Source organism: Pseudopodoces humilis, chromosome 7, assembly GCF_049639895.1.
Source record: "Pseudopodoces humilis isolate 2021_Gansu_Grassland_sample_001 chromosome 7, ASM4963989v1, whole genome shotgun sequence".
NCBI classification, from domain to species: Eukaryota; Metazoa; Chordata; class Aves; order Passeriformes; family Paridae; genus Pseudopodoces; species Pseudopodoces humilis.
The window spans coordinates 29,207,297-29,232,263 of record NC_142206.1 but is presented as its reverse complement, the minus strand read 5'-3'; the positions used below and the strand labels follow the sequence as shown (position 1 = coordinate 29,232,263).

The 24,967-nt window shown below is 41.7% G+C and overlaps 1 protein-coding gene across 5 annotated transcripts in view; it reads left to right on the top strand.

The window, feature by feature from the left end:
• The window catches only part of SUSD6 (sushi domain containing 6), an 83,191-nt gene that overhangs the window by 12,474 nt on the left and 45,750 nt on the right, over positions 1-24,967 (top strand). For all 5 annotated transcript variants that reach the window (XM_014252134.2, XM_014252136.2, XM_005522546.3 and 2 more), the window contains exon 3: positions 23,766-23,953. In XM_014252134.2, the coding sequence (XP_014107609.1) occupies positions 23,833-23,953 (121 nt within the window). In that variant the 5' untranslated portion in view covers positions 23,766-23,832. The remainder of the gene's footprint in view (positions 1-23,765; positions 23,954-24,967) is intronic.

Genomic DNA, 24,967 nt, shown 5'->3' with positions numbered 1-24,967 from the left:
TCAGAGTGATTGCTTTTACAACCTGAAAATAAACCTGGAAGATATATGTGGTATTGGTTTTATCTTTTCGTTACCCTTGATTTGCATATGCAAAATGAGTAAAGAAAAGATTTCCTGCAAATGGGTGACCTGTACTTAGTTATTCATATTCTGCCACTTTTCAACATCCTGCTCATCTTTTGTGATTTGAGACAAAGTAAGTTGATCTCTGTTAGCTTGGTTCACCTGGGTACCTGTGCCCAGTGTTTTCCACCATCTCCAGCTGGGCATCTTCCAGAGTGATGGGCATGCTGCAGGCTTTCCAGGCATTGTTCCAGATAAGCCTTGCTGAATTTGAAATATGTGATAAGATTTATTTTTATTGTCTGATGTACTTGGTGTCAAGCGACCGTACTTGCTAAAGCAAACTGGTATTTTACAGTCCTCTTATGTTGTGCATTTAATTGCTGCATAACTGATTTGTTCTGTGTTAAGCATACATTGATTTCAGGGTTTTTATGCCAACATTGATTTTGGCACTTTTTTGTTTGTTTTTTTTATATATACATTTGTTTAACAGGCTCCTAGTCAATAGGGAAATTTTGCACCCTCTTTCTGCTTGAAGTAGTACTTGGAGCCGTTGAGAGGAATTATTCAGCTTAGGAAATACAGTCCTGTGTCTTAACAAGAGCTTGTGAATTCCTAAACTCTGTGAAGATAAAGCCAAGCACAGTCAAGGTGCTCAGAGAAATTAAAGGCAACACTTTCTTCACTTTCAGCGGCTCATACAGACTGTTCAATTTGTTAAAACCTCATAAGTGGTGAATTTCATACGATACGTTAACAGAGGGTTTTTTTTTTTGCCTTCCATATCACAAAGATCAATATTAAATGTAAAATCAATAAATTTTATCTACATGTTTTTTCTGCTAGGACTCATAATTACTTTAGTCTTTCTTGTCTTTGACTTCTTCTCCTTCTTGGCTATGGAGCCAAAAATGTTACATGTCATAATGGTAGAATTCCCTCTAAATGTAGAAGGCAGCCTGTTTTTCAAATTGGAAAAAAAAAAAATAATTTTGAAGTGAGGTTCAGGAGGACAATGAGGTATTTGAAGGAGGCTTTTTGAAGCTGGCTTAATACTTTTTTTTCAGTATACTGGGATTATCCTGTGAGTTCAGTAGAGTCACTTCGGAGTTGCACCATGAAGGTGATTGCTGTTACACCCTCACCTGATATAGGAAAGACTATTGCAGAGATCCTCTCCCCTTGTGACCAAGGGAAGTAAAACAGGAATGTTGCACCGAGAGTGTGTGGAATGCCTTAAGGAGTGTGAAGCTGTGCCTGCTAGCCAGGAATTGGATGCTGAGAAAGGTATTTGATTTGCACTGGCTGTGAGAACAGAGACTGATAGCTCTGGAGGCTGATGCTCTATTGCTGTCTCAGGAAAAATACCTATGAGGTTAGGAAAGTTGATTAGTGTAGGCAGTATTAATGCAAGCTTTGTACAGTGCCATGGATGTTGTGTAGCTGCTGCTTGGCTTCTCTGTGAGCTTCCTGCCTTTCAAAATAACTGCAGGAAATGGCACAGTAAATTGGATGAGCTTGTTTTGATCGATTGTGGATTTTTGCCCACCTATATCTGTGCAATTTTTGGGGGTAGATCAGTTTCCTCAGTTTATATGTCTGTAATCAAGGTGTAACCTGGTGTGCTAGGCAGTGCTCCCAAGTGAGGACACATATCCCAGTCAGAGGCCAGTAACAAGTAATAGAGGAAGGTAAGGGAGGAAAAAAGGTGTGTAAAAATAGAACTACATAAAACTGAAATAGCCTGTTTCTTTTATGTGATGTTACTCTTAAGATGTTGGTGATATAAGTACATTTGGGAAGACAAACCTTGCAACAATCTACCAGTCTCCTGGTGTCCAGGAGCTAGTTCTTGGAATGAAGTTATGTTCATTAGCTTTCTGTGAGGAAGAATTATTGTTTGGCCAAAGGTTTTTGCCTTTAGGCTGTGTTTGGAAAAATAAATTTTAGTTAAATTTAATCCAGTTTGCTTTTTATTGGTATTAAAAGCTTAAGTCCCATTCATTCTCCTTGGCCTTTCTATGATGAAGACATTGCTGGGGTGAACCTTGCACTTGGATATCTCATCTGTGTTCTATAGGTAATTCTGTAGCAAAGGATGCGCTTATTTGATGTCTTCTGGAAGAAGAGCTAAAATAGCTGAGGTACCTAAGCAAAAGCTCATTGAGTAAAAATTACATGCTTCCACAATTAATGTCTGTTTCCAGTGTAATAGGGTGTAACGTGTGGCTGCTGCATGCCTGTGTGTGACTTCATTATGTTGTGGTTTTTCCCAATGTGTAAGGCTGAAAGGTTGCTGAGCTTTCAGCTGCTGGTGTAGGGTTGTGGCAGCCACACCTGGCACATGGGGAGGAGGTGACCTTGTAGGTGTGCAGGGCATGGGCAGCTGCAGGGAGGAAGAGCATTTAGGTGTTGCTGCTGATTTGTTTCTGCAGTAGCTCTGAGCTAGACCTTTACTCCTTTTGCATCAAACAGCAGTGCTTCCTCACCAGACTTTATTGGATAGGAAAGCTGAAATACTTGGTGTTCCAAAAACAAAAATCCTGTTGCTCTGGGGTTTCTTAATGCCTTATGAGCAGACTAGGTAAAGGGATTTGGTCAACTGGAAATTGCTGTCTTTGCAGAAGTTTCTCTATATTTGTTTGTGTAAGATTATGGAAAAGTTTGGAGGGTGAAATGTTACCTTTATTTTTGAGGTCATAGTGTGCTCATTGACACAGGCGTGGTTATTTTGATATCCCACAGAATATATCTGATCCTTCCAAATTTATATGCTTGGCTATGTTACTGCTTTTCTTCTCTGTGCTACATGAGGTGATGAGCAACCAAGCTGTCCTGTATCTAAAGTTCAGACCTTGGCGGAGCCTCTGGGTGGCATTGCTTATGCCTGAAGCTTCTTTTAATTTGCAGGAAAAAAACAATCCTTTAATTATTGGATAGGTGACAAATACACCGATCAAAGTGAGACTTTTGAGGCAAAGCTTGGCTTATAAGGTAGATGTAATCATGGCACTTGTAATGAAGTTTAATGTTGGCACTACAAAACTGAGGACAGGCTTGGGAAAAGACAATATAAAAGTCTTTAGTCTGTCCTGTGATATATTGCCTTGTCCCCTTGACCTCCTTATCCTTGGCAGAGGGCAGGTGCCTTGTGCAGAGTAACTTCAGCCTCTGTCGTTTTCTGCAGTCCTGTGTGCTTCTGCTGAAGTGACGCACAACTGCTGGTCTCACCTGACCTTTTCTTCTTAGGCTTCCACATGCAAAGGGATCACTGTCCAGTTCTGGTTTCAGGTGATCCTAAATAGACGGGCTGTCCCAAGTTTCACACAGGAAAACAATGGATTTTAGTTGTCTCCACAAAATCGACCTTTACTGGAAGCTGTAACTTCAAGTCTGCTATGGTTTGACTGCTGTTAGCCACAAGCAGAGTGAATGATACTAGACAAGAAAAAGCCTAGGAGTATTTGTTATGGAAGTCCATATTTAATCTCTCCCTGTAGCCTGTGGCTTGCTTAAAATTGTGCTACAACCTTTCTGATTTCCCAGACTATTGATTACCCTGTGTCTGAAAATGCATTTAATTATGTGATACTTTTGTAGGCAGTAGGTCTTCCTTCTCGCATGGAAGAAATGGCGACTACAAATCTTGCTACAAATTGATTGTGAGTAATTTCTGCTGATGGAAAAACTTACACAACAATAACATAAACAGTGTGCAGAAGCCGGAGTTGCACAAGCTTTTCAATTCAGAAGCCTGCATCCAGCTTTCAGCTTCCATAGCTTTCTACATCACACGAGTTTATGGTTTCTGCTGCACTTTGGTGTGAAATGTATCCTTTTATAGTGGGATCATCAGTAAATGATGAAGGCAAAACATGTAAGAAAACGACACTTCGTTCTACAAACTCATCATCAAAAGTTGGCTTTCATAAGCATACAAGATAAAACTCCTGGTCCTAAGATGAGACTTCTAGACAACTCTCTCAGTAAATACTTAGCCTAGCACTAGCTAAAAATCTTATACATCATCTCCGTTTGCCTCTGGCACTTTCTGGCTGTGGGGCTGTTAAATCAGACACTTGCTGTCTGTGTCTCTTCTGTGCTGCGTTGCTATTTCCACCTACTGCTTGGGAGGAGGCTGAAGAAGCCTTGCTGTCTCAGCAGTGGACTTGAGCTCCACACAGAAGCTGTACAACAGGTACCTAGGACACTGCCTTTTTGTCTTCCTGTAAGCAAATGCTTGACTCTGCTAGAGACACTTATGGATTACTCTGCATGTAAGAATATTCATCTCTGGCTTTCTTCCTGAATTGCCTTCTGTAGGCAGAGAGCAAATACAAAGTGAGATGTATGGGTCAGGGCAATAATATACATGGATTCACACTGGAGTGTTTTAAAGGGGTGGGGAGGCTGGGACATGTTGTGACATGAATGGGTCTGGGAAGTAATGCTGGCACTATTTAATCTGGCCTGTCATTTTTCATTTTATTTACTCCTGGCACTTGATTGTCAGACGAGACTTTTATACTGTGTTCTCTTTGTGGCTTAGACTGCTCAGCACTGCGGCAAAGTCCTTCTAATCCTTTTTGCTATCTGTCTCTTGCAATGAAAACTCAATTGGCAGACTGAATACTTGAATTCCAGAGAGCAAGTGTGGATTCAGGCTTGGGAGGAATAAAGAACCAGCAAATATGGCAAAACCTTCTTGGGAAGGCGGGACTCTTACAGAGGTGAATTAACTTGTGTGCTCCATCTGGGCAGCTGTTGAGGGCCTTTGCTAGTGTCAGGGTTCATATCTGTTTTCACAGCTAAATGGTACCCACCAGCAGCTGTTCAAATAGAAAAAGACCTTGTTGATCTGGTTTGGAATTTTTGAAGAGACAATGAGGATGCATTAAGATTGTCCCTCTTGCCTTGTAACTTTGCTGCATGGCAGATCCATATGTGGGGTAGCATAGCAGAAGTAGAAGCTTTCTCAGCTGGCAAGCAAGTGTTCTGCACAATGTTAGAGACATTGCTGCCATGCTCCTGCCCTCGCGTTTGTTGAAGAAAGACGTGTTTCAGGGAACTCTGATTGGAACCAACTGTGTTGGTTGCAATTCTGAGCAGTTCTTTCAGGAACTGAAGATTGCTTCACCGTAGTGGTTGAGATGTACTGTGTGAACTGTGCTTACTGCTGCCAAGTGTTGCCGAGCTTCAGAGTGTTAACTGTAATCTACTGGTGACAAAACTGGTCTTTCAGTGTTGCAGCTCTGACTTGGCTGTGGATAAACCAGGCTTATGTTAGGATTAAGCAAAACTCCTACATGAACATTCTCATACTCCTCTTTCTGGCATCTTGATATAGTAAGTGCCCTGAGCTTGACTGTCTTGGCCCGAATACTGACAGTACCAGTTCCTTGGAAGGCCATATCTGGACTGGGAATGCTGTATTTGTAACAGGGAAAGGGGAACAGGCGTTTTTCCTCTTAACTTGGAAGGAATGACCTATTACTTTTGCTTTTAAATATGAATGAACTCATTCTCCTTACCTCAGATATTTGCCGTATGGTATTCCTGGTAAAAGTAGCAGATGTTCTTCTTCTGCTATGTTTTGCTTTGGTACACAAATTCTCTTTATTTTCTTTCTGTCCTGACTGAAGTGGGCTGTGATATTGCTCATCTTAAGTGTATCAGGTTATTGCCCTGATTTTCTGAATGTTCATTTAGAGATCAGATGGGGTGCATGAAATGTTGCTTGGGTAGTGGACCTGATGTGTGTATGTGTATAGGTGGTAAAAACCCTGGTTCAGTATGCTCAGCTCAATAGCTTCTCCTTCAGTTTTACTGTTACTTATAACCCTTGCACTTCATTCTTGAATATGAGTTCCAACCCACCTTCTTTATGGTAGTTTGGTTTGGTTTTGCTAGTGAAAGCAGTTCCTTTGCAAATCTGCATCACTTTGTATCCTAGTGCATTGTTTTTCTAGTGAGAGAATGAGGATATTTTTGCATGTAAGTCGTTGTTTTCTATGTTCTCCCTGCCAGTGTGGTTTGTCTTCTCTACTCATGAGCCTCTGTTCCACTTCACTACAGAAGAGTAGGCATATGGAGGTGAACTCCAGTCTGAGTGCCAGACAAACCATAGCATTTGGCAGTCTGGATGCAGGAGTTTGAGAACTGCACCCATAAAGAGTTGTTCTCTGTTGTGTCTTTTTGCTTGGGATATGAGTATGTGACACAACACTCAAACTTTAGTCCTTGGTGATGAATATAATTCAGATCTTCCTATTTCATGTGTTCTTAGGAATGCTCATGTGGAAAGGGGCACATTGCTTTGCCAGGGGAGTTCTGTTGCCCTAAAGTGGTGCCAGGCTGACCTGGGTGAAATCTCTTTCACACATGCAGCTGGAACAGGCAATGTTATGGACCGAGGCCTTCTGTAGACTGCTTGTCTGGTCATTGTTGAAGGCAGCTCCTTCCTTCTCTTTTCTCTGTAAATCTAGCTATGGTCAAAATTTATTTCTACTCTCTGTTTAGGAAACCTGCCTGCTGGTTTTCTTCATAAAGACAAACACATCAGCATGGACATAATAACTAAGAAGGGTGTCAGACAAAGGAGAATGTGGTGGTAGATTTTTTAAAAGATCTCTGGAATAAGAAGGAAGATTTGCTGTTAGTATCAAGGAACCTGCCATGATTTAACAAGAAAAATTTGTCCATAATTGAGTAAGGGATATGGTGATGAGATTGGTTAACGTGAAGCAATTGTTGTCTTTGTCTTTCATTTTTGAGAGAGTGCAGATACCAAACATGGAACAGTTCAAAATGTGTGTGTGTGTTTGCTTGTGCTCTCTAGTTAACATGGTACTGAGAAGAGGCAGTAACACAGGTCTTGTGACCAGTCTGTTGATCCTTTATCTCTTGGTTTACTTTGGAAGGCCTGTGGTAGTGACATGGGGTGATTCTCCTTTGGGGAAAACATGAGAGAACAGATTCTGTCTTTCTGATGAAAGAAACAGAAGTGGGGAGGTGCTTACTCCAGGGCCCAAGGGGTTTGCCTCAGACCATGCACTGAAGAAACCTGTAGTAAGGAACTGCCCTTCCTGTCCATGCTCAGAAACTACTAGTCCTTTCTGGAGGACTTGTCTGGGTGCTCTTGGGCCTGTTGCTTTCTGTTTGGTAAGTTACCTGTGATGGGTTGTGCATTCTGCTTAGCATGTGAAGACTTGTAGTTCTCACACTGAGTAAGACAAGGTGTTTTTGTAGGAGGCTTTAACTGCAAAATACTGTGACTTGCAGTGACAAACTTAGTGTGGCCCCTTAGCAGAGCCAGTCAACAGACTGAACTCTTTAAAGCATCTGCTTGTGAAGGAGACTGAAACCTAGAGTGCTTTGTCTAAGGGGGAAAGAGTCTGTTTGATGATGGTGGGATTAATGGTAGAGTTGTTCACTTATGATAGATGTCTCTAAAATTTTAATACTGCTCTTATTAGAAGACAAAACTACAAGAGTGAAACCTGCTGATAGCTGTGTTTGGGAGCAGACTCATGTTCCCTGAGAATTCCACTGGGCACAATTACAAGGATGCAACGAAGCAGTGTTTTTATCTTTGTCCATAATAAAAGAGGAACAGCAGCTCTGAAGGTGATAAAATGCAAGGAAAGGCCAGGTAAATTCTCAGACATTGAGAAGAGACAGAATTCTTTGTAATCTCATTTGTATTTACAGAGTTACTGCAATCTTTGAGGTGCTGCCACAATGTACACCGTTTAAGCAAAAACCAGATGAAAAAAGGGTCGTTTAAACTCTGATGGACAAGATCAGTGTTCAAAATGGCCGGAGATGTTTTGTAGCAAATCTGTGTTTCTCTGTCCCACTGCTCTCAGTAATTTGCCCTGCACTGCCATTGTAGCACCCCATGTTCCACGCTGCAGGAAAGCTTTGGCTTAATATCAAGCTCTGAAAGATATGTTCAGTAGCAGCTCATGATCTCAGCCAAGGAGGGGGCGTGTGCTTGTGTAGGTTCTGTCTCTTAAGGAGGCATGGCTAAACTGGGAACAGTTTAAAAAAAAATTACAACATGAAACCCCCATATCCATTCCCCATCTCTCCTCCACCCCCTCCCCACCCCCACAACAGCTCTCCCTACCATAAAGCCTGAACACTTTCTGAAACCTCATCTGGCACGGGAGAGGAGACAGCTTGCTCTTTTTCCTGGAGCAGGAGATTCCCGTGTTGCCATTTGTGGTTGTTTAGGGAAGCCTTTTGCAGGTATCTACGGGGTGGTGATAATCCCTTTCATGAAGGAGCACAGCCTCCACAAATCCATCCATCTGCAGCTCACCTGTGCTCTGCAGAGTGCGGGCCCTGCTCAGCCTTGCTGAGGGCCGCCGTGCCCGCACAAGCCTCGCCAGATGCTGCTGCCGCACAGGACCTTGGCCAAATGCACAAAGTAACTGCCCTCAAAACCTTGCAAACTCATTCCTGTCTGCCCAGAGGCGATTTTTTTCCTCAGTCATGGGAAGTTCTGGAGACACGGTTAATGAGTTCAGCTGAGGAAAGCACACAAGGAACTGGGGGAGAGGGAAGGCTCGATCTTTCGTGCGAAGCGTGAACCAGAATGTGTGCAAAGAGGGTAAGGAGGTGCGGTGAAAACCTTACGAAGGAATGAAAGAAAAATTAAACAGAGCTCAAGCAGTGTTAAGACTTGAAAATTAAAGAGCTGGAAACTGGGTAGCCATTAGCAAAGAAAGTCTTAGTTTTTAGTCCTTTCATAAATCTGATTTTATAAATCAATAAGTATCAAGCTCATTTCAGTGACTGTAGCCACAAAAATATAAAGGGGGTTAAATATTTACTGATAAGAATTTGAGGGAAAACTTGTTTTCAAGTAGTTTTGCTCTTTGATTCTTGCTACTGAGTCAAATTATTGGCATATTTGGGACAGAAATAACTCGTGTATATGAGTGACCTTTTAATTTCCTTTTAAGTCTTCTGAACTGTAGTGAGTAATGAGCTGTAGTGAACAAAGAAAGCATTAAGAACAGGCGTGGTGCAGATTTTATTGCATGTTTGCAGTAGAGCAAAGAGCTCTGTATTTCTTTGGGTGTGATATAGAAAGAACCTGCTGTGAGCCTAAGACCTCTGGGACCCGTGATGGCTCAGGTTAAAGAGGTGGTTTCCCTCCACGTGCCGGTAGTTTATGATATTTGTAGCAGTGGGGGTTTTTTTGTTGTTTTTTTTTTTTTTTTCTCAGTGTTTATACAGCATGGTCTGATTTGTAGGCTCCGATTTCTGCCTTTCTTTGACCTGCAAGTGTTAATGAGGCAAGAAGTGCTTGTGAAGGGCTTTTTTGCCTAGTCACACACCTGTCTGAAAGCAAAAGTTTATCCTCTGGCGTGTGCCCCAGGCTTCCTGTCTGCATCTCTTCCTTTGCAGGGTCTTCTGCAGCGAGTCACAACAGCTAGCTGTTTTGTAGGAAAAGGGATGTTAAAAAGCATGTGCTAAAGAGAAGGGATGAGAAATGACGTTTCAGCCAAGAGGCTTTCATTGTATGAGGGGGAGGAGCATGCAGCAGAGGGGGAAGCAGCGTGACATCAGTGGGCTTTTTATTGCACAGCATGAAAAGATCCCACAACTAAAATCTGATCTAACCTTTGCTTCCTGTGTGTCTTAAAAGAAATGTTTCCCATGTAAGGCAAGGAGAGCCCGCTGTAAGGAAGCATGTGGCTGTCATTTATTTCAGAAAATATGTCTCAGCATTCAACTGTAAAAAAACAGACCAAAGAGACCTGTGGTAGCTGCAGCCTCTATTGCCCACGTTTATGCTATTTAAAGACTCGTCTTCTCCAGCTTGATTCTGGTGAAATAGCAGGCTTGCCTAAAGTCTGCTGACTACTTGTAGGTGAGGGGATTTAGCCAGCCATTGCTGGGGATAGGCCTGACATTTCTCAAGTCAACATAATTGGATTATTCGGCTGATGGTAAGCCAACACCTTTCCAGAAGGTTTCTAGAGCTCTGGTTTGACTCTTGGTAAACGATTTCTTTCGCAAGTCACCTATGCAAAACCACCTACACTTCAGGTGTGGTTTTAAAAAGAAGTGTTGATTATGTTAATCACATCTCTGAAGTTCTTTAAGACTTTCATTCCTGATGCCCTTTCCACCCTCATACTTTTTCTTGACTTGTAGTGGAAGAAAAAAAAAAATTCTGTCTTGGAAATGGGGATTTAATAATTTTCTTGGCTGAAGAAGCCAAGGATTCCTTTTTGCATCTTGAAATGAAGGTGTTTGTGGACCTTGGGTTAATCTTAATATATAAAAAAGAGTTTTAACTCTCAACTCAGCTAATTTCGTGAACTAGACCCTCCTAGGACTGATGACATTAAAGCAGTAATGTGCATGTCCCCTGTTTGAATCTCCTCCTCAGCCTTTCTTTTTTAGGCTTCTTGAAAGTCTGATAGTCCCACTGTAGTTTGTATATCTTTCTTTTGCTGCAGTGTCATTCACATTACTATCATTGGCCTTAACTCAAACCCTTTGCATTTTGGGTGAACACTTGTAGCGGGAAGTTCTCTGCGTGTTCTTATCTCTTGGTTAGTTTGCAGATGAGTTCTTTAGCCTGTTCTCAGGAATGTGCAGTGGGTGTTGAGCATTACTGTGCTCTGAGATGACATGGTACCCACAAGGCTGGTTCTTTCTGCATTTCTTCATTCCCATCAGATCAGGAGTCTTTCCTGCAGTTAGTAAGTCAAGATAATTTCCTCAGAAAAGAAAGCAAGCAAGAATTTTTGGTTGGGCATCTTGGAACTATTGTTGTTGCAGACCATTACCTGCTCTGCATTTCTCCTTGCTGTGTTTGCAAGGAATAGCGCTCCCTTGATGCTGGTGGTGTTGAGGTTGTACCTGTAAATTGTACAAGGTCTCCCTCCTGAGAGCCTTTGCCTTTGGGGAAGACTAATCTTTCATGTCATGACATCTGACAGTGAAACTTGCTGTTGGTCTAGTAACAAAACCCGACAGTTTTCCTTGGTCAGAAATAAAAATTTATCAGTGAGATTGCTTCTTCAAAAAACATAAACCCCTGTCCAATTACACTTATTTTGTAGCAAATGTAGCCTAAACATAATTAACTTTTTCAGATTTGATTTGTCTGCAAGGAACTTGCAAAGACTGTTGATGCCTTTGATGTAAATAAAGCATGGCTCTTCTTGGCAGAGATGAGGAACCTTAACCTTGTCCCTCAGAAGTACGTTGTTGAGTTCTGTCCTTACCAGCATGTGTTCCTACCTTTCAAAAGGGCTCACAGTAGTGTTTCACTGAGATTGCTTTTCATTTTAAAAGTGGTGTAAAGCAGCCTCTGCAGTGATTTCCAACAGCTATACTCAAGTGCTTCTGGGGAGCAGGACTTGGAGGTGGAGGCCGTGGCAGTGTTGCTAGAGACCAGGGGAGGGTATATGAGTGAGAAGCCTTGGAGAAAAGGCTTCTGATAGCTGTTGTGCTCTGTAGTATGCTGTCAGAAGGGTGGTTTCCTCAAAATGTGCCTTGTAGTGTCCTGTGGAGCCTTAGTGGAGCTATTTATTTTCCACAATGCAGACTTGTCTTTCTCCTCTCCCCCACTTCCCTCTGGATGTGAAGGGGTGATTCTGCTTCCTGAGGAGAGCAGACCCTGAAGTGCAAAAGGAGACAATGGAGATCCTTTGTTGTCCAGAGCCAACTGTTGCTTACACCTGTTAAATGCAATGTTCAGCTTATCCAGAAAAGCAGCTCTGTGTGTTAGAATATGTATAAAATATACAGAGACTAGTTTTTTTTCACAAAATGAAGCTTGCAAGTGGCTTTTTAAAAGATGCCAATGGGAATCCAGATAGTTGCAAGTGACAGACCACATGCTCCTCTGGATATAGCTGCTGTGACATTCACACAGTACAGTCTCTCTTAACCTTACAGGTGAAGCTACAGATGACATTTCATCTGTAGTTTTGTTGTCTTTTTTAACAGTTGTTACTCTGCATTTAGTGAAGAGTAGTGAGGTTATTAAAAAAAACCCACCAACCCCCTCCCTCTCCCCCCCAAATTCTTGGTCAATTCCTATACAGGGACCCTTTCTGAAAACTCTGCATAACGTATTTTTTAGGGGTAAGAACAAGAGGCTCAGTTAACCTGTGCATGTGAGACCGTTGCCAGTCTGATGTTGATGTTTAGACCTTTCTGCAAGATTCAGGTTTTTTTATTTCTAATGTGAGCCTTAGTTTAAATGGTTGCTCTTTTTCTTTTAAACTGTTACACCAGTGTCATTACTTTCTTGTTACTTCTTCTTGTCTGTTCAAGAGATGCCAGAGAATTGTTGAGGAAGTTTCTGATCCTGATGTCAAGCTGTTTGCATTCCTCTACGTACATGTAGCATTTGTAGAAACTAACACTTCTCTCTGTATGGGTTTTGTTTAGAACGTTTGGCTTTAGAGGAAAAGGAAATTTGTAACACTGAAAGATGATGTTAATGGATTTAACCAGTTGCTTTGCAGCAAATTCTTAAACTGCAGAGTCAAAAGGCAAACAGCTTTGGTGATGACATCTGCTGACTCTCAAAAGACTAAATCACATATCAGATTTAAAAAATGGGGAAAACAAATCCGGTCTTAAGGATACAGTATAAAAAGCTGCATACCCTTTGAGAAACTCATTTCAAAATAGATTAAAAGAACATGAAAATCCTCTGCTGTTGAAAGTCATTTTAAATCACCTTCTTACTCTTTGGTGGGTCTTGCATGTTAATTTTGTTCTGCGGTAAGCTCTTGTAGCTGACGTCTTTGTCCTGCTGCTTGGAGCACTGTGTTACAGGTGAAAACATGAAGAGCAGGACTTTCAAACAAGCTTGCTTTATACTAATTTTAATAACCTTTATTTAATCAATTCAGTCTGAGGGAACCTTGTTTCCAGAGACAGGAAATTGCTTGAGGATTACTGGCTGTCACAGGATCTTCGTATTTATTTGTAAAATGTCTGAAAAAAAACAATAATAGAATCAGTCTTCCTTTAAAGGCAGTTGAAACTGGAGTTGCTGTGCTTTTCCCATGAGGCTGGGTAGAGGTCACTGGGAATTCTGTGCTAGAATGTTTTTTCTTGACAAATAGTTTCATGGTTTTGGTGTACGCATGCAGGGTGCTTGGAGACACCTCAAAACCCCAAGCGAAGCAGGGAGTGACCTGTTTCCCAAGTCGATGTGCTATATATAGCTGCTAGTGACATACATATTCCTTACCTTCAGATAGTAGACAGTTAAATATGCCTGCTCTAAAATGCACTTTTCAGAGGGAATGGGGAAGTATATTCGACTTTTCAGCTCTGTGTGTGCAAGAGGAGCAAGGCGTAGAGGTGTCTGGGACAGCATGTGTGGTATCTTTCATGTTCATGTGCCCAGCCTGTTGATATTTCAATACTAGTATGCTGGACAAGTGAAAAAAAAAAAAAAAGTAGAAATCCAAAATACTCCATAATCTGTCTTTTTTAGTTTTGTTTAATGGATGGCTGCCTGGTAGCTGGCCCATTCAGGGGTGGAGGACTGTGACTGGAGCCAGGAGGCAGGCAGCACCTGGGAGTGGTGTGTTTGGCTGAGGGACAGCAGGCAGGGAGGCAACTGCTCAGGTCAATAACAGGATGCTTTACCTCTACATTCTGGTGCCAGTGGTGAAGAGGTGTTGCCTGTGGTTTTATCCATAGCTTGTTTCTGTACATTTTGAGTATCAGGAAGGAATATGATCTTTGGAAGGGTTTTCCCTAGAGTTTTGAGGTAGACTGGACAAGGCCTAGCTGTGCTTTTGCAGTCCTAGGTGGTCTAGCAAAATAGCCAAAGTGTGAGGTAGAAGATTAAATAAGCTTTATGCTCTTCTGGGTGTATCTCCTCCTGACCTGGCACAGGTATGTGTGTGATTCTTGCTTGTGTGCAGCACCACTTTGTAGCCCTGCACAAAACGGCAAGATTTACTGCTGAGCATTTTGCTGACTCTTGCTGTTCTGCTTTGTATAACTTTCCCCTTTCTTTTGGCTTTGATTTAATTTGCCTTCCTCTAACTCTAACAAGCCTGTGTTACCTTTGGCTATTTTGGAGCACTCTCACCTAGCTTTCTGGATTTTAATCTGCATGGAAACCATGATGCTGGAGCCATGATTAAGGGGAATGATTTCAATATAGAGCATCTGCATGCATAGTAAATTATTTTTTCCACATTTCAATGTGGATTGAAAATGGAGATGGTTTTAGGAGCAAGAAGCCTGTATAATTTCTCGGCCCAGCATATTGGGCTGCTTGCTTGAGTCAGAGAGTGGTTGCAGACACTTCAGGCCTTGGCAGCAAATCTGAGGTGAAAGTGTTCCCCCAGCTGCTGCTTCCACTGGCCCCAGAGCTGTCCTTGTGCAAGGGCCCAGTTTCTCCCAGTAACTCCCGAAAGTTTTGTTATTGCTGCAGAGGGGATGCTTAGCTGCAGGGTAAGTGTGGAAGCAGCAGCATGGGAGTGTCTAGTCACCCAGGAGCAAGGGGTCATCCTTCAGCCCAGGTAGCCTGTAAGTGCTTGGGTGGTGGAGGGACAACACCAGCTGGCTCTGCAAAGGGGAGATGCTGATGTACAAGAGGTATACTAGACTGCAGGTCAGTAAAGGGTGAGGAACCTTAATTTTGCTGGTATGTAAACAAGGTGCTGAGAGCTGCTAAATGAGCAGTTGCTATCAGGCAGTGCTCCTTGGCTGCCTCAGGATCCCTTGCTTAACATTTTGTTTTGAGTTTGATAACAGCTAGAGAGAGGCCTCTCCCTGGGGAGTGGAGGAATGGGATCCCTCTGACACTTGCAGGGTGGTGCAGAAAACTGGTTGTGCTCCCTCTTCTACTGCAAGTCAGAGTATCCTGTGTCCCACCTCCGGGCTACCCTAGTTCCAGCTAACAGTGATTTATTTTTTAAAATACTTTTTCCTCTACTAGCCATGCTATGTGAAATCTAAATGTCACTGAGTCAGGTGAGGAAGAAGTTGAAGCTTTAAACTGACCTTCTATTGAGATACAACAAACAGGTTTTATTTATGAAAAGTTTTATTCTGCAGACTCTTACTTCTCTGCACTTCCTTCTGGCATGCTTCTCTTTCATCCCAGTTTAATGGTGGAAATCTTTAACACAAAATCTAAATCTTTAACACAATCTTTAGATGATGGTTTTAGGTCTCAGATGGTGGTTTGCTACTCTGCTGGTAAGGGATCTATCCTGAGGATTCTTCTTGGAGCACTTGGCCTTATCATGGTGTATGTCCCCTTGTGACATGTAATAAGCCACTACCCTTCTTGAAGGGTCTCTCTGGCTTGATTCTTCTAGCTTGTGCTGTCCAAATCAAAATGTAATTGCAACTGATCCCTTGTAAGAAAATCAAATTAAGCATAGCCTGCTGAGGGAAACCAGTTAGCAGAAAAAAGGCTGTGAGGGTCTTCTGTGTAGCGATGTGTCTTCTCTGTGAGTGTTTCTGGTAATTGTGAGAGTGAATGAAAAGAAAGCAAGCTGTTTGGGCACCTGTTCCCTACCCCCTCTTCTCTTGGTCCTGTTGACTTTTGAAATTAGTTTATGTCAACTTGCCTGAAGTCTGAAATCTTCAGGTTGAATGTTGGGGTGGAGGCTGGTGTGCCTGCTGCTGGTGAGGGTGCTCTGCTGGGGGACGTGCCAGGTACAGCGGCAGCCGCCCCAACAGTGGGGCTGCATGCAGGCAGTGTGTTCATTGTCCTGTGGTCTTAATTGCTAGGGGGTTGAATGGGGATGCAAAATTTTTTCTTTTTTCATTGTATGCTGACTGACAAGAGTGATATGGTTCTGTGCAATAAAACTTGCCCAGTGGCACTGTGGTGGATGTCTGCCACAGTGAGGGGTTTGTGGCAATACATGTGCATCTGTGCTGTTAGCACAGTGCATCCCAAGGAGGAAAAGCAATAAAAAACATGCAGCAACTTTGCAGCTGCTAAAAAACAAAAGTAAAGGGAAATAATGAGCTAATGGGACCTTTTGAAGGCCTGCCTTATTGAGTTCTATTGAAGCCATTCTCTTCTGTGTTAGAATCCCAAATGCAGTCTTAAGACCAAAACCAGAATTTAAACTTTTTTGGTTTGGTCAATGATCTGTCTTGTTGGAAGATTAACTTTTCAGGGGACTTAAGGGACAGTCTCATTTTTCAGAGTTCTTATGTGTGTCTGATAAGATCTCTGATGAGATCTGTGTGCTGACAGGCATTCAGAATCAAAGATTTGTTACCCTAGAATGTTCTGATATAACAACACATCTCTTGCTGAGAAACTTCTTTCTAAGGTGGGATACAAATAACAAGCACTGTACAATATTGGTTCTCATTCCTTGAAAGTGTGTGATACTTCTGTATAGTGGATATTTTTATATCTGGGAAATGTAGTCATTTTAAACTTTAGTTGTGTCTCACAGCTGTGTTTTTAGGAATAAATCTAAGAGTTTCTCCATCTCCTAGTATAGTTCCTTACTTAAATGTCAGACTGCTTCATTGAAGTTTATATTTAGATGGCTTTGAAAGGAAGACGAGTTCCAAATGGATGTCCTCTCAAGTGGCTGTGCAGCCTGGTGGTATTGCAGCTGCATGTAGAGCAGACCGATGCTTTTAGCCGCATCAATTAACATGAAAGTACAAGAAATAGTAAGGATAGGGAGAAGCATGTTCTAGTAGTGATGGATTATAAAATAAGCCTTTACTGTACACGGGCTGAAACAGATTAACATAGCTGCATAAATGAGAATAGCATCCTGGATATATACAAGTGACTTTACCAATCCAGTGCTTCTTTGTCAATCCTGTTACTGAAAGTAACTTTTCAAACTTGGATCTGGTTCCAAGAAGTTCTGCCTTTGCATGGCTTTTCTTTATTCTCCTTCCCTGAAGCCATTCCAGTTTACTGTGAGTTTTCTTTTTTAGGGCTTATTATTTTTGGAAGGCATTCTGGAACATTTTGTGCATATGGTCCTCTGTAAATGTGCTGTTGTACTGATTAAAGCTGAAAGTATGAAACCTAGCTTTTCTGATGCAGTGCGGCAGGGGAAAAATGCTGAAACAATAGTTTCTAAAGGGAATACTTTTCCAAGTAAAGACATTTTCAAAAAACCCACAAACAACAAATAAACACCCAAAAACAAAACCGAGAAAGACTCTGAGAGATGTTTTCCACAATCCCCCAGTCTCTAGTTCTTCCCATAGATTGCATAGATGACAGTATGTTTAAAAAAAAAAAAATCCTTCAAAGCAGGTCCAGCACTTTTATTTAAAAGTGTTTTCATTCACTGTTGACATGATCCCACTGCTATAAGCATTTTTATAATGTGCAAAAATCTGCAGTGCATTGGAGTTGTGTGCATTAACCTAACTCTTCACACTGCTTCTCTGCAGCTCTGTTTTCCTTCTTACTGGTTCCTGGAAGTTCACAGCCTGCGCATAACTAACTCCTTCCTTATTTGGAAGGACAATTGGATTTTGTTCTCTTATCTTCCTCTTCCCAAGTAAAACAGAAAAAGTTTCCAGTGAAATTCTGTGACTTTAAAGAAAACGTCTTAAAATCTAGGGAGCTAATAGTATTTAGGGCTTTCTCTTGGGCTTACCAAAGCAAGGAAAATTGGATTTTATTTTTTTTTAAGTAATACAATTCAAATCTTTTGTGAATGTGTCAGACCTGGCATGACAACCACGGTACATGGAAATGGGGAAGGATCATCACAATGCTGAGACTGTTTCTAACGGCTTGTCTCTGATTCTGTTTCTAAAAGTATGAGTGCTGTTTGCAAGAATAGAAAAATACTCTTTTTTAGAGAAAATAAAAGCCCTGCTTGGCAGTTGTTAATTCACACTGACTTGAGCGTTTCCATCGTGCAACAGGCAGTGGAAGGTACTGAATACCACCCTTTTTCCCCTTGGCAACCTTGCATCTCTTCTTTGCACACCTTGGAAAGCCTGTTCCTTCCTTGTTACTTACTTTTAATAGGAATGTTGGAATTGAGACTTGTTGGGTCCCCTCAGGAGTATCTTTGAACATGCTGTCCATTTCTCTGGGCTGCAGCAGGGAAGAAGCTCATAGACAAAGGCTTGCACCCAGCATGGAAGGGGAATAGCTGGAGGAAGTATTCCCTGCAATCAGCCCATAGAAAAATATGCTTGGCTAACCTCAGCCAAGGGATATTGGGTATCTAGAATGGGTAGAGGAGCATCAAGTGAGATAAGGAGGCAAACAAGTGAGGGGTGCAAAAGCATGATCAAGATGCCAAAAGGACTTTAGACTGTGGTAGGAATGATAGAGGAGGACGCTGGGGGAGTAAGCTGTGCAAATCGGTGAATCTTGCGGGTTTATTCACTTGAGGTAGGAATACTGGTGTGACTTTACCAGTTGTAAGGCACTAGTTATCCAGTGGTGAAAAATCCAGTTCCTTGGCTTCAAGTTTGGGTGTGCCTTGGTGAGTCTGTGGAGAGTTAGGTACATGCCATTTATCAATGATTAAAATGGAATTTCAGAGTTTGACCTGTCCAGCAGCCTTCTTTCTATGCAAACTCTTAATAATGCTCCCTCTTGAAAACAGAAGTTATGCATCACCAATTGTTGGTTTCGTTTGTTGGGATTTTTTTTTTAATTTAACATTTTAAAATTTAAAATAAGTGTTCTAGAAACTTTCATGAGAGAGAGCAGGTAAAAGCTAAGTCAAAACAATTATATGAAAGAAACAGCCAAATTTGAAGGTCACAGGCCAAATCCTTGGCACAGTTGGGGAATGAGGAAGGAAATCCAACTCTTCAGGTTCCGCTTCAGCAGTGGGGCTGTTTGCAGTAGGGTGTGTGCTGATTCCAATGTCCAGAATAAGCAGCTTGGTCTTGCCTAGTGATTGTTCTTTGTAACAGGGAATATGTGCAATTTGCCCATCTGCTTTATGCTGTGACTGTGCTGTGCAGAAACCTGCCTTTTTATAATTCAAATATGAAGGTGTAAAATGAAGCTACCAAACACATCATCTGGTTACTGGGCAGGAGGAGTGTTACATGCTGTTTGGCTTTTCATATTTCATCCTCTCCTCTTCCACCTTTTCCCATTATCCTGAATAATTGAGAATTGGCTGTGCTGAAAAGTTAGATGATTAAGATTTTTCTGAACTGCCTGCAGGTAACTTCAAAGGCTTTGGTTTTTTCCTTTGTTCCTGTCTTAAACTGAACAGTGTAATTGAATTGTGATGGTATCTGTAAATGTTAGAAATACAATTCTGTTTATAAAAGCTTTCAACTAAACTGATTCAACCACAAAAAGTGGAATGAAGGATTTTTCTGTATTTTTTTAAATTTGGCAGCCAAGAGGATGACTTTTTTGCTTTAAAGCTTAACTGCTCTTTGAAAGCACACAAAATAAGGATACAACAAAACCAGGAACTAAGGGTGAAGGTTAAATCCTCCAAACCACACTGCTTACATTAGATTCCACTTGCGGCATGACCATGAGGCAAGAACAATGCCTGTGCTTAGCTTTTCAAAAGCTATGCTGTGCACACCCATCACTCATGCCACTGCTAAGATCTTTGCTGTGTGCATTCAAGAGTTAGCAAGCAATGTCTGGATATTATTCTGTGAGGGGGAAATAATGTGGATAAAAAAGAGATTTCTTATGTGCATGAGGATAGCTAATTTTCTTTTGCTAAGTTTCAAGTATGGTATTTAAAAGCAAGCCAGTTGCATTCCAAACATTCTGAACACTTCCCTAAATAAACTTTGAGGAATTGAGGTTGAAGACCTGTTTTCCAACAACAGTGACACAGGACCTGACTGTGCCAGGCATTTTGAACAACTAGAGAGCTTCAGACTGTCCAGTCTCTGGTTGTCTAGAGCATGTCCTGAGCATATGGCCTTCCAAAGAATGCTTTTCCATGTGGACCTAGGAGTCCTTCTGTGACAAAATAAGAAAAATAAGAAAATTAAGTCATAATCCTATGAAAGTTTACACATGCATATAAAGGGATCTTGGATCAAAGGGTATGGGTTGGCAGCTTCTGAAGGTCTGGAAGATAAATGGCAAAGGTCCCCAAAGAGCTTATCTTACAGAGAACTCCTGCCATATATGTGTATCAGCTTTGGAAAGGGCTGCTGGTGGTGTAAGAGGAAGCAGGAAATCTGGCCTGCATGGCTTCAGTAGAAGCTGATGTCTGCTTGAGGACTTTATGTAGAAGTAAACTACTGTTCCCTGTGCAAGAGGGACTCTTGCTAAAGCATCACTGAGAAGCTTGCTTGATGCCAAGACTTGAAGAAGGAGCTGGAGATGTCTGCAAGCTGGGAGCAATGGGAACTTTTTCACTTGTTCATAGAATTCCCTAAGAGGGTGTGTAGCTATTGACTTTGTGGATATAGAGGATGGTTTATTGTCTTATCCATATTTAGCAGGTGTTTTTCAAGGTTCACATTATAAAGAAAGCAAAAAACCCTCCACCTTTATTGACTGATAAACTTTTTACACAGAAAAATGTCCTCCACTCATTCCTGTATTTATGGGCACTGCTGGCAGTACTAAATATTATCTTTAAAAACATCTTTGTTTAAACTTAATCCTTACATAACCCTTCAGCCTAGGCTGTGGCATGTGAAATGGGTCTGAAATACCCTTGCTCTTCATACTTGTGCTACTGTCAGCTTCTGCCTTATTGTTCTTAGTATCCGTTAAAGAAACCAGCCCATTCCTTAGTGCTTTGTGTACACTTTGATTCTCCCAAACCCTTGAATTGTTAAGCTATGCCACTGGGAGTATGTCTCTGACAAATGCGTGTGATCTACACTGCACTCAGCTAACTTCAGGCAGTGGAGATCTGAGTTCTGCTTCCCCCTGAGCTGTAGTTATAAGGAGTGTGCTAAAACAATAGTCAATTTTCAGAGAATTGAATATCTGTTTAAGTAGCCTCCAAATCAGCCCTCCTCTGGGAAAAAGGGATGGTTTCTTGTCTAGTCAGAACCTCTCTCTTCTAATGTTGCCAGGGAACAGTCAAGGCTGGGAACAAGTTTTGTAAGTTGGCTGAAGCCCAAAGGGAGGATCCTTGCAAGCAGTACCTGTACCCTGTGTCTCCTAACAACCCTGAGGGGGTTATCTATGCTGTCACCCACTGAATGGGCTGGCTACTCTTGGGTCTCCTTCAAATCCACACCAAACTAAATCAGCCTAGCAGGATGTTTCTGTAGGCATAGCAGCATCAATTTACAGCTTTCCTGGAGTGGCAGCCCCAGGCCTGTGAAAGACAGGATACCTGCTAACCTGGGATTGAAATGACTTGGTAGCTAAAAAGAGGTGTGGAAACCATGTCTGATTTTTAAAGAAAGGAGAGAAACAGTGCTGTGCTTTGGAGCAATCTGTTAGTGAATTAAGAATACTCAATAATTGATTCCCCCTGAAGATATTCTTGTTTTAAATATTTCTGACTTGTTTGCTGTTCAGAGACTGGAGCTGGACTGCTGACTTCTAGGTGTAGTCTTTGGGGGAGGAAAATGAGGGAAAGGTAGGACACATCTCCTGGCTGCTGCTATGTCACCTGACGTGCATTGTTCCAAGGGCAGGGAGGGCCACCTTTAAAAGATACCTTGGCAGTACTTTCAGAGGTTCTTATACTAATGAGGCTTCATTAAATTGGAGTAGGAAGGACAGAGCTTTCTTGGTCTAATCAGAAGGGTGTTTGTTGAAGATGGTGTATTTCTTTTTCTGTGTAGAGCAGTGACTCTTGAAGGAGAGCAGCTATCTGTTGGCCTGGAGTATAGGCTGGCCTCTTCCAACTGAATATGAACTTAAGATGCCATGCAGGAGGTCTGACAGGGCAGACGTACAGATTATCTGGCTTAGCAGTTCTTCCCATGGAAGCTTGGCTTCTTCACATTGAGTATTTTTTTCTTTCCATGGTCTAATTGTTGCTGAAGGTTTTCTAACAAGTCAGTAAAAGTATCCTTATTCCATTCTGCATGGTGGAAGTTTGCTGAACAAAGCATTGGCTCCTTATCCATGGAATATATGAGAAATCTATAGGCTGTGCTATAGGCAGCGTGGGATAGATTCGCTCCTCTCCCTCCCCCTCCAAATGAAGCAAGAAACAAAAGGGGTAGACATACAGTTTATTGTCCCAGAAGCTGCTCTAATACATATGATACTTTAAATGTCATCTTCAAGGGTGTATGCAGACAAAGAATTTTTCTTTGAGAGACTAGAAAGAATTATCCAAATTTTAAAGATAGCTCTTTTGTCAGGTATATATAAGCATAGTAGTGCCATGGAACTAAGGGAAAACCCTCTTCTCGCTAGAATGCCTACCAGGTTTATTGGAAAATCTACATATTACCTCCCGTAATACATCTACTGATTTGCCCGAGTAATTGGAAATGTGAGTTGAGGGTGTTTTTGTGGTGTGTTTCTGTAGTCAGTGCTGGTGTATTGCTTTAATCTCAGAAGCACTTAAGGATCTGGAAGTTCTGCCTTCCCCAGTAGTAGGAGTGCTAACCCAGATGTCCTCTTTGTCCCCACAAGGTACAAAAAAGTGTGGTACCTGCCTCTGCACTTCTCAGATCTCTTTGAGATTATCCAGCAGTTTTGAATTTCCTTGGGAAACTGGGCCAAATAAAAAACCTAATCCCCCTTCGGTATGCATATTCATTTAGCTGAAAAAGCTGCAGCTGAATGGGATTTTCCTCAGAGTTAAAAGTATTCCTGTTGTCAGGTGTAAAAAACATTAATTTTGGCAAATTTGTTTTCACCTGAGAGCTTCAGATGTGTAATGAACAGCAGGATACAAGTGTTGAAATCGTATTTCCATATGGGGTTTGTTTGGCTGTTTTTATTTTATTGGTTGATTTGTTTTTCCAGGGTGTTTTTTGGTTGGTTGGTTGGTTGTTGATTTGTTTGTTGGTGTGTTTACCAATGGAGGCCTTGCAGGTTAAAACTACAGCAGGTTGGTGAAATATGTGTTCTGCTGGGTCTTCATAAAAAGTAAAGGTTTGGCTTTGTGCTTTTTCTGTTTCCCAGCTGTGCTTTGTGTGTTTGTGTACAAGGCTGTTTTTGCTGTGACAGTGCCTCATAGGCTGTGGGTGAATCCCTCAGGTATGAGCAGTGTCACATCCTGCAGTTTTAATTGCTGTGCTCTATCCTGTCAGATCATCATACCTGAGGTTTGCAAGTTGTTTTACATTCCTCCTCGTAAGCGTGTGTTTGCCTGCCGGCTGGCTGTCAGGATCGCTGTGCCTCTCCAGGTGGCTGAAGAAGCATTTGATGGATTTATCCTAGCTGTCTAGTACAGTCTGCTGTGTCAGAGACCTTCTGAAAAGTGGTGGGGGTGTAGGAAGACTGGCTCTCTTGAAGAATCTTTTGAAACAAATCCTTCAGATGCTATGTTCTCTGGGGCTGTCTTGAAAGGAAAAGCTAAAATTAATTGTAAGCTAGGCAGTCTTCTCATTTGAAACATCAGACAGTGAGGGAAAAGTTATGGTCTCGCTAATACAGCTCCTTTTAGTCTTTCCTGTGTAGATAGCTTTATCTGCTCCTGTTACCTTGAGAACTGTGAGCACTTAGATTCCTAAGTGCTAGAACATGTAAAAGGTTTCTCTTTGTTTCTAGCTTTCCCTTTTCCTTCTCCAGGTGTTGTAGGTGTTTGGCTCAACACTTTTTCTTGCTTTGTCTGTTTGTTTTTTAGACCAACGTGCTCCTGATCAACCAGATCTTTCAGAAATTTTTTTAAAAGAATCCTTGGTGGGTAAAAGATGTGCCATGGAATGGTAGCATCAAAGAGCAGCACAGGATCATCTCTTGCCTTGACTGGCCATGGGTTATTTTGTCTGCTAGTTATCTTTGGTTCCTTTATCTTGGAAGCACAGTCCACAGGTAAGTGAAACCTTTATATATGCTACAGGGAGGGGGAGGTATATAAGTTTGGAAGTGGCTGTATATTTTTTGGTGAAAACTGGCAACGGTTGATGTATTTGTACACATCTTTTTGTACTCACAGGAAAAATTCCATCACTACTTGTTGAGCAGAGCATGAAGTGTCTGAACTGAATGAGTCTTGTGTATTAGTAAATAAGTCCTTGTCCTTCATCCCGTAGTTTTGATTCCCATGGGGTTTTTTTCCTCTCCATTCTCATCTCTTCACTTCAGCTGGTGACTCTTGGGGCATCTCAAGAGCATGAACCATGTTTTGTTGAGTGAGATTCTCATGTAGACAGTGTTATCTGTGTTCCCTGTAGCAACTGTTCATCTGAAGGGGTAGAAGCAGAGATTGTGTCCAGCTCTGTTGCACAGCTGCTGAATCTGTTCAGTGTTTCTTTGTATGCTACTTTGTGACACCTTAATGCCTGCTAGCTGCGCACCTCTATTGGATCCTCTTTTCAGCTTAAGTTTTCCCTCTCCCCTCATCTCTTGATGTTTCTCAAATGGTTGAGTGTTGTGAATAGTGTAAGTAGCAGTGGAATGGGATGAGATGAAAAATGTCACCAGAGATGGGAGATCTGCCTTTTAGAAATGAGTGGAAGAAGGAAATGTACTGGATACTCAGAAGGGTATTACATGATGTGGAGGGTGTGCTTGATTACCAATATACCCTGAAATATGTATTTTTTTCTCAGACCAGCCATGATCCAGTTTTTGTCTGTAGAGAGATGTCTGGTCATAGGGGACATGAGATGGAAGGAGGAACTCTGTTTGCTCTTACAAGAACTTTGAAGGAGTTAATCCCAAAGGGACAGATTTGACTTTAGCAGCTGTTGTAATGTAAAGCATTAGCTTGCCTATGTAAAGAAAACCTCAGTTCTTGACATAACTCTAAAAAGTCCTATTTATTTGACATATCATGGCACCTGAGAATGTCATGTGACCCACATTCCTCAGCATCAGTGTGGT